Source organism: Prionailurus viverrinus, chromosome D4, assembly GCF_022837055.1.
Source record: "Prionailurus viverrinus isolate Anna chromosome D4, UM_Priviv_1.0, whole genome shotgun sequence".
Lineage (NCBI taxonomy): Eukaryota > Metazoa > Chordata > Mammalia > Carnivora > Felidae > Prionailurus > Prionailurus viverrinus.
The window spans coordinates 49519031-49528523 of NC_062573.1; the positions used below are offsets into that span (position 1 = coordinate 49519031).

The window sequence follows — 9493 nt, forward strand, 5'->3', positions numbered from 1 at the left end:
CTAAATTTCCTGGTCACAGGACCTTGTTTGACAATCTTTGTTGGCATATCCTGTATTACCCAAACTGGCATCCACTGAGTCCTACACAAATGATCACTCTATCTCTCGCTTCTCATAAGTGAGCCTTGGCTTTCAACAGCTATTTCTTATTCTCATGAAACAGATTTCCCTGACCGCCATCCACAGAGAGAACATAAAACCAGCTACAATTTACTGAGCCTTTTCTATATGCTGAAAATTCTCATAGACACATCATGCTGTCACCATCTCATTTCATATTTTCTGCAGCCCTTTCTGAGGGGTGCTCTAATCTCCATTTCATCGGTGATGGCCTAGTTACTCATTAAGAGGGCTGAACTTCATCAGGGCCCAATATTTGTAAGTGTGGGTTCCTGGCTTTGAATGCAGACCTTTCTGATTCCAAAACTGGGGTCCTTCAGTTCACCAGTTTACCTGCTTTCTTTCCGTCACCCCATAATGATATGATTTTCATTTAATGTGTTTTAATTTCTTTCATGTCCTGGAAGGATGCTCATTTTCCTAAGTCCTGCTAAGGGCCCGTGTCACATGAAATAATGCAGCTTTCTTGAGCTTCATTTTCCTCACACCTCAAAGACCTAAGTGAACTGTATGATATTGTGCCAAAGAAACCAAACATCAATTTAAAATACCACATTGACCAAAAAAATATTTTAATCTCTTCCATGGCAGGGGCCTGCTGACTCCCTGGGAATCAGCATTGCTGGAGGAGTGGGCAGCCCTCTTGGTGATGTTCCTATATTTATTGCAATGATGCACCCAAATGGAGTTGCAGCTCAGACCCAGAAACTCAGAGTAAGTTCTACTAATAACCCTGGCGGCCCTCACAGAGCTGGCAGAAGTTTTTATAAACCCTTTGAATCCTCCCAGCTGTGGCAGGCAGTTTTAAATGTCTGATTCTGCTTTTAAATCCGCTAGTCCAGCCACAGGAGGGCTTGCTTGGAGTAAAAGGTGAAGAGAAATAGGAGAGGAGAATTTCCCGCTGTATGCAAATTGATAAGTAAATGAGCTGGGAAGATTTACCATCGTTTCTTAATATTTTTTTTTTTTTTACTTGTTTGAAGGTCTGTGAAAGAAGTTAAAAGAAAACAAAGTGTTTTCAGAATACCAGTATGAAGTGAAGTTTTTCCTTACACGTGTCACTGGCTCAAATGCCAATTTAACTTTATTAAATTGAAAACTATCACGTAGGTTGTGGTTGATCTTCAGTTTTGCAGAAGTTTACTATAAATGTGACCTACGTTGTAAAACCATACAAAACTTGCTTCAAAGTTGAGGGATTATGCTAGCATAGAACACTGTGATGAAATTTACACTAAATGTCCAGCCCAAAAATTACGTGGATATTCCAGTAAAATCTGTGTGGCCTCGTGTCAAAAAGGGTCTCAAGACATAGCCACGTCTTAGTTTAAATAGTCTCTAAACTAGAAATGATGGAGTCTATTTTGATAACTACATTTGTGACTGACACTTTAAAATTGATGGTTGCACCCAGTGGAAAACTTTGCTGTGCAGGGCCAGAAGTGAATACTTTTGTCTTTGTGGGACAGATGGTCTCTGTTGCAGCCACTCATCTCTACCCTGTGCAGACAACTGAGTAAGCATGGCTGTCTTCCACCCAGACTTTGTCCACCACAACGAGCAGTGGGCCACACGTGGCCCATGGGCCATTGTTTGCCAACTCCCGACTTAGAGACACAGCTAATGTGTAAATAATAATGTCCAAAGAAATTTTTTTAATTGATAGCAGATATTTTATTCTATAATAGGAAGCAGTGCCTCCTGAGGAGAAATGAAGACAAGGGATGAGTGATTTTCCCCCTTCCCCCAGAGACTTCTAGAACTCAGTCATTATGTACAGCTTCTTTTTATCATCACTGCTTCTTGAAATGATTGGGTTTCCTTGATTGTGTTTCAGTTGCTGGGAGCACTGTGTGTGTGATGTTCAAGGCAGAGAAGGAAATGACTGTTTAGGTCTCAGGGTCCCACTCTCCATGGCTGCCTTCGTAGATGTCTATTTGCTTTTCTCCCTTGCAGGTTGGGGACAGGATCGTCACTATCTGTGGCACACCCACTGAGGGGATGACTCATACCCAAGCAGTTAACTTACTGAAAAATGCCTCTGGCTCCATTGAAATGCAGGTAAGAGTTGGCATCCTGACCACTCTTCACAGTGTGGTTAGCTTGACACATGAGCTTTCACAGTAAGGCGGTAAAACTGCCTATATCTCCTGATGCTATTGTATTTAATATTTCCCTTGAACACAGATGATTACATCGAGCGTTCCAAGAAAGCATGTAAGAAACATTTTATCCTGATGCGTTTATTGCTTCATATTTTATATCTAAAGGGATATATGCAAGGCCTTAGTAAACAGTTAATTGCTAGAATTTTAAGTGGTGTGAGTGGCTTTGTAGTCTGAAGATCTTTAAAAAATAACTGCATATGAGACCACCTTTGAAAAACATCAAAAAAAAAAAAACAACTTTGTAGAATTGAATTACTAAAGTATTTTTACTGTCAGCTGAAGAGGCTTCTGGACCTTGTGGAATTTCTTTCTTTTCGGTTGAATAGGAAGTTAACAGAAATGATTAAGTGGACCTTAAAGTACATGTTTTAATCCAAAAGTTATTTTTGAAGAAAAATCACTGATGTGGCCCTGGCCACCTGAAGGTGTGTTTCTGTCTCTTTCTCCCGTGTACAGGTAGTTGCTGGAGGAGACGTGAGTGTGGTCACGAGTCACCAGCAGGAGCCTGCTGGTTCCAGTATCCCTTTCACGGGGCTCACGTCAAGCGGTATATTTCAGGATGATTTAGGGTGAGCTCATGTTATGGTTTCTATGTCCCTACCACTCACCTCAAGGTGAAAAAATAGGAGATGAGTTTTTTAAACTGTCAGGTAATTATGGCATGGATTCAGTTTATCAAGCATAGGTACATAGCATGCCACTGCCCTGAGTTTTCTTTTTGGGGGGGGCGCATTTTATTCTTGATGTCACTACCCTGTGTGATATGGAACCGATCAAAGCTATCCCTTTTAAATTCCAGTATTGCCAACTCATTTAATAAATGATCATTTTGATTAAAAAATTCACAGTTCCGGGGCTCCAGAACTGGGTGGCTCAGTCAGTTGAGCGTCCGACTTCAGCTCGATTCATGATCTCATGGTTCATGGGTTTGAACCCCACGTAGGGCTCTGTGCTGACAGCTTGGAGCCTGGAGCCTGCTTCGGATTCTTTGTCTCCCTCTCTCTCTGCCCCTTGCCTGCTCATGCTCTATCTCTGTCTCTCAAAAATAAATAAACTTAAAAAAAATTCACACTTCCCCCAACATGTAGTACAAAAGAATTAGAACATAAAGAGAGGGGAAGAGGGGTGCCTGGGTGGCTCAGTCAGCTGAGTGTCTGACCTCAGCTCAGTTCATGATCTCACAGTTTGTGAGTTTGAGCCCCGCATTGGGCTCTGTGCAGACAGCTCGGAGCCTGGAGCCTGCTTCGGATTCTGTGCCTTTCTCTCCTTCTGTCCCTCCCCTGCTTGCGCTCTGTCTCTGTCTCATAAATAAATAAACATTAAAGTCAAAAATTAAAAAAAAAAAAAACAAGAGAGAGGGGGAGAGAGGAACATCTTAAAGTCTTTTAAATAATTTGATGCAGCCTCTACATTGTTAGAAATCGATTTTTTTCTCTGAGCTTGGGAATACTGATGTTTATGCCTTTTCCACGATAGTCCTCTGTACTTTAAGCCATCTCCCTTTAGATAAATGGGAAAAAGAATGTGCATGCATGCAGGGGGATCATGTCATGAACATGTTAGTATAAGGGAACTTTAGATGAGTAATAGAATTAGGGTGTGTTAAGTAGGATTTTGGCAGATTATGTAAATTTAAAATACTGAGACCGGCATGCACTGACAGTTTAAGCATCCCCAAAATACCCGCAATATACTCGTTGTCAGTAGCACAGAGAATTTTCCTGGTTCTAGGTGGATGTCACATAATCCATAACTTACAGATTTGATTTTGAAAATCAGAAAACCCTTTTTTTTCCTTCCATGTGCTGTAGGCCTCCTCAGTGTAAATCTATTACACTAGACCGAGGACCAGATGGCTTAGGCTTCAGTATAGTAGGAGGATATGGCAGCCCTCATGGAGACTTACCCATTTATGTTAAAACAGTGTTTGCGAAGGTAAGCTTGCAAATGTCAACCTCCCCCTTCCCCCCTAAACATTCATTAATAGTGGTCAGCAGCTGGCTTATTAGTTTATGGCCTGAGGTAACGCCAAATGGTTAACAGTTGATCATTTTCTTTTGGAACTCCCTTCAGGAACAGGTCATTAAATATTTTTGTCCAATTTGAGGCTTAGTTATGTTTAAAGGAAAAGAGGCTCAAATTGAAATTCCATGGGAACTCTTGACAACATGCAATAAAAATATTAATGAACTTTAGACAGTAAGACCTGATTTTTTTGTCCTTTGAAAACAGGTCGCCTATGATTGAATGTCTTTTGAAAATGGGACATTTTAAATATGTATGCTGTAGAGGGCTGGCATTTATTTTTCTTTGCACTTTTTTTGTTGTTGTGAAATACTAAATAGACACAGGAAAGTACATAAAATAGCTACACAGATTCAATAATATCTAACCTGTTACTGTAGCTACACCTACAGTAAATCAGCTATTTGTAGCCCGGGGATTCGATTTCTTAAAAAAGTGTATATAGTTGTATATACAGTAAGTGTTCTGATTTAAGGATGTTGAGAATAAGTTTATCACAACGTTGGTGCTGTTTAAAATAATCCAAACCCACATAATTATTATTAATTCGATCTTGAGACATTTTCTTCAGGAGCTACAAAATTGGACACAATTTCCTACGGAGAAAATCTGGAATCTCAAGATTTTACAGTGCAAAGGAGCAATCCTTATGGGCAACCTATCGAACAATTTGATGCTGCTTTAGGTTAGCGCTATAGTCCTTTAAAGTGCCTACATGTGGAGGTTTTATTCCATTATTTTGAAAAAGAATTATTATTTTTAACCAATTTAAAGCGCTGTATCTACAGCAACCTAGTTATAGGCTTAATTTACGAGATTTTTTTAAAAGCCATTGGTATGTCCAAAAATACAAACAGCATTTGTCAGTGAATAGAAGACTCATGCAGTCCTTTTCCTCAGCCTGGGAACAATTTATTTAAGGCATGCTAGTTAGAACATATTTTAAGAATTTCATCATTATGGATTCCTCATTAACTTTTCCATATTTTTAATCTTATATTTAATTGCATAATTGCCTACTGTAAGCATGCCTTAAGATGGGATTCTTTTTCAAACGGCAGTGTCTGTGTTTCATCTTAATCATTTAAGGCCCATAAGAAATGCGAAGACTGCACATACCCTCAGGAAGTAAAGAACCAGCAGCTTGAGCGGCCTATTCAAAGCCCCAGAAAGAATTACATTTAGAATTAGTAGGACTTGCATCCTGCCTAGTCCTTGTCAACATGCATACGGGCTTTCTGCTCCTGTAGACCTTTGGGCTCCGTGGCCTGATGCCCTTGTCCTGTAAAGCTGCTTTTGTTCGTATCTAATCCTTTGTCGTCTTCTGTAGGCCTTCTTGACAGGATGAAAAATCCTGGATTCTATGAAATCATTGCTGCCAGGCAGATTCCCAAATATTCTTTATTAATTTGATTTCCCACCAACTGCTGTGCTGAACAGCCAAAAACCATCCAACTAATCTGTTGACTGCTAAATTCTCTCTAAAATTGGAATCTCAGTGTTAAAACCATGCAGGAGCAAGACCTCCTTTGTGTATGTTCATCATTGCTTAATGGCTGTGGAGCACCCATGGAGCTTCGAGAGCAATGTGTGTGTACATGCAGAGCAATTTACATTCTTGTTTAGATCTTTTTCTGTTGTGTAGCTGCGAGGCAGCATTTTTTGAGAAGCAAACAAGTCTGCTTTATAATTGCAGGGAGCAGCGTCGGAAGATGGGCGTCTCAAAAGGGGTGATCAGATCATTGCTGTCAATGGGCAGAGTCTGGAAGGGGTGACCCATGAAGAAGCTGTTGCCATCCTTAAGCGGACAAAAGGAACTGTCACCTTGATGGTTCTCTCCTGACTGTACTGCAGAGTTGAGCCAACTCAACCAACCCCTCGCTCACCTCCCACACCGTGGAGAGAATGGGTCTTGTGGACGCCTTTCCCCATGCGGTCTTCAGCAGGCTCTTCAAAACTCTGGTTGGGGGAAGTACCATCTAAATTTGTTTTTCTCGTGTGGAAATGATTCTCTTACCACCTAGTGTCATTTTGCCTTTCTCCTTGGATCTTGTGAACGTACACTTAAAGAGAAGGACTGTGTGCATAGGTAAATCCAGCCTTTCTTTGTAAAGATGTCTGACGACTTGTCATCACATGTGCAGAAAATGCGATACGCTGAACTGGTTAGTAGAGAAAAAAATAGTCTAAAGCTAACCTAAGAGAAATGGCTTTAATAAATTAGGGTAAGAATAAAAATACAAAATAAAGAAGAAATCTCAAGTGTCATAAAAAATGCCTCATTTTGTCAGTCCAACTCCTCTCCCCATTGCTAAATAAAAAAGGAAATTAAACAGTTTTTCCATTGGAAAATCTTTAAAAATACTCTCAGTAGTTACAATATTGAATATTATAGAAAAATTGCATCTCCTCACCTTTAAAATACACATATACATTTTATCCTAAAATGGGTTTCTAAGATTGAGTAAGTAGCAGTTAAATGAAGCAGTGTCCCTAAGTTTGTAAAGAAAATGTTTGATGCAAATCTTGATGTTCATTTTTATTTTTGACCTGTGATAAAATATTTTCATGTTTCTGTAAGTACAGTGGTGATGCCACCCACTATTGACTGTAGTTTCTCTAGAACGCGGCCAAGCTGACCACGGAGGAACATAGACGTCTCTCAGAATCTTTAATGCTGGTTGTAACCGATGCAACGCTAAAAATGTGTTAGCGCACTGTGCAATTGGTTTTCAATTACTATTAATCTTAATGACAGAGAAAAAAGCAATGTGTTAGTAATTATTTTGGTTGTGTGCCATTAGTAAATTGATAGAAAAATTAAGGGGATTAACATAACTTCATTTCATTGCCTTATATTAACATCTTATAATACAATAGTTTAAGACTAAGGGAAACAGATGGAGCTGTTTATTGAGACAACTGGTGAGGAATTATCATGTGTTCATTCCCATTTTAGAGCGTGAAACTCCTACATTAGAATATATGAAGTCACTTTAAATATTATCTATATTTGTAACAGAAGTAGTGTACAGATATTTTATTACAGCACTTTTGTGTAAATGCAGAATTGGAGTGAATAAATAAGAAGTTTCATGGTGCATGAAGAAAGAAACAGGCGTAGTTTTTGTCTGTTCTTTTTACTGGGAAAAAGCTTCATTATATTGTTCAAGATTTACAATTTAAAATGGGTTTTTATCCTGTCTAACTGAACATATGGTGTCCATAGTTACAATCAGAGGAAGTTTGGACAACATCATTATGAAAAGCCCCATGTTTTTTACATCCAGAATTTTTACTAATACTGCAGATCCATAGACTCCTCCCGGAGTGGTGGAAGACAGACAGCATGGTGGAAAGAGACGTGTCCTGCCTCTGTATTTTTTCTGAGGTGCTGTATTAATGTGGTAAGACTATAATTGTTCTTGGGGGTAGTCACGAGCTAAAGTGAGTTCAGATGGAAAAAGTCCTAATGGAAGTTATTTATATTAATAGACATGAAAAGTCTGGTTGAACACTGAGGAAGGAATTGAGGAACGTCTGTTCTGCTAGTTCTGTCCCCAATTAGCTAATGAACGTGTGCATTCTGTCTGACTCACCTTATCTGTAAAATGATGGGTTATCTTATCTCAAAGCGTGCATCTAGTGCTAACATGTAAGAATTCCGTGGTTCTTACACAGGATGGACGAAGCCACACACACCACCAGCAATCCAGGAGGTATTCTTCTCCCACACTTCATGCTAGACTCTAGGGGAGCAACTTAACCAACCACATGAACATTTGAGTAAATATGTGGGGCACCCCAAGGAGAACAGTCCCTGGTATGTGTCTGTACTTGCCTGAGTTGTGTCTCCCCACAATTCGTGGCTACAAGGAGCCCCAGAACATGATCTCATTTGGAAATAGGGTCTTTGCAGATACAGCTAGTTGAGACCGTGCTGAATTACAGCGGGCCCTAAATCCTTACTGCCATAGAGAGACACACAGACATAGGGGAGGAAGGCCATGTAAAGATGGGACAAGAAACAAGCCAGAGACCACCTTGGGGGCTACCAGAAGCTGGAAGAGGCAAGGAAGGATGCATTTCTGAGGTCTTCAAAGGGAAGCGGTGCCCTATTGACACCTTGAATCCAGACTTCTGGCCTCCAGGTCTGTGGAGGAATAAATTTCTGTTGTTCTAATCCACCCAGTTTGTGGTACTTTGCCATGGAGGCCCTCGGGCACTAATAATGAGTGTCTTCGATGTTTTTACATTCATGGCTGCTGTCACTGGACCTGGGAACAGGAGGTGCACTGCACCTGTTGGTTGAGCACACGCATGATTAAATCATAGGTCATGACTCATTTCACAGTATTAATATTGTTTTACAGGCTAGATGCAAAAAAAGAAAGTGGAGGGAGGCTGCGTGGCTCAGTCGGTTGAGCTTCTTTACTTTGGCTCAGGTCATGATCTCGGGGTTCCATTCCCGAGTTTGAGCCCCACATCAGATTCCCTGTTGTCAGTGTCAGTGCTTGGGATCTTCTGTCCCCCTCTCTCTCTTCCCTCCACCCCACTCTCTCTCTCTCTCTCTCTCTCTCTCTCAAAAACAAAATACTAAAAAAAAAAAAGAAGAAACGGGGTATGCCACTGTAGGGATATATAAACACTGAGGAAAAACACCCCTCCTGAAACCTACTAATTAACAGAGTCAGCACATGAAAGAGGAGGGAGGGAGGAAGAGGGGAGGAAGAAGAGAAAGACCGAGGGGAATATAGATTCATCAGCACTGGAGAAAAGTGAAAAGGCTTACGCTTCCTCTATTATTTTCTGTAGATCTAAGAGCAAGAGTTCTCTGTAGTGAAGGAACAAAGTGAACAAAGAGTCTGAGGACTTGAACGTTATAGTGTTGATGTTACCTACACTCAAGATGGCAGATAGCGCATCGTAGGTGCAATATAATCGCTTGCGTGATTAAGTCACACGGGAGAACACCACACATTCCTGGTGTTCTTCGTGACCCCCCCCCCAACAAGATGATGATGGCGGCGATAACAATAACTATAACCGTGACAAGAGTAATAACAACGATGTGTTTAATTTCGGCACCAACGGTATGTAGCGGCAGGAGTAGCAATGTGGTGTGGCACGTCCGTGGGCTCCATACATCAGAACGGTGATCAAGTTGGAAGCATGAAAAC

The 9493-nt window shown here is 40.6% G+C and overlaps 1 protein-coding gene across 11 annotated transcripts in view; it reads left to right on the forward strand.

Annotated features, from left to right (window-relative positions):
* The window catches only part of MPDZ (multiple PDZ domain crumbs cell polarity complex component), a 161861-nt gene extending 155299 nt beyond the window's left edge, over nt 1-6562 (forward strand). For all 11 annotated transcript variants that reach the window (XM_047830066.1, XM_047830068.1, XM_047830069.1 and 8 more), the window contains 5 exons: nt 712-834; nt 2077-2181; nt 2745-2857; nt 4100-4223; nt 6010-6562. In XM_047830066.1, the coding sequence (XP_047686022.1) occupies nt 712-834; nt 2077-2181; nt 2745-2857; nt 4100-4223; nt 6010-6156 (612 nt within the window). In that variant the 3' untranslated portion in view covers nt 6157-6562. The remainder of the gene's footprint in view (nt 1-711; nt 835-2076; nt 2182-2744; nt 2858-4099; nt 4224-6009) is intronic.
* Nucleotides 6563-9493: the final 2931 nt, after the last annotated feature.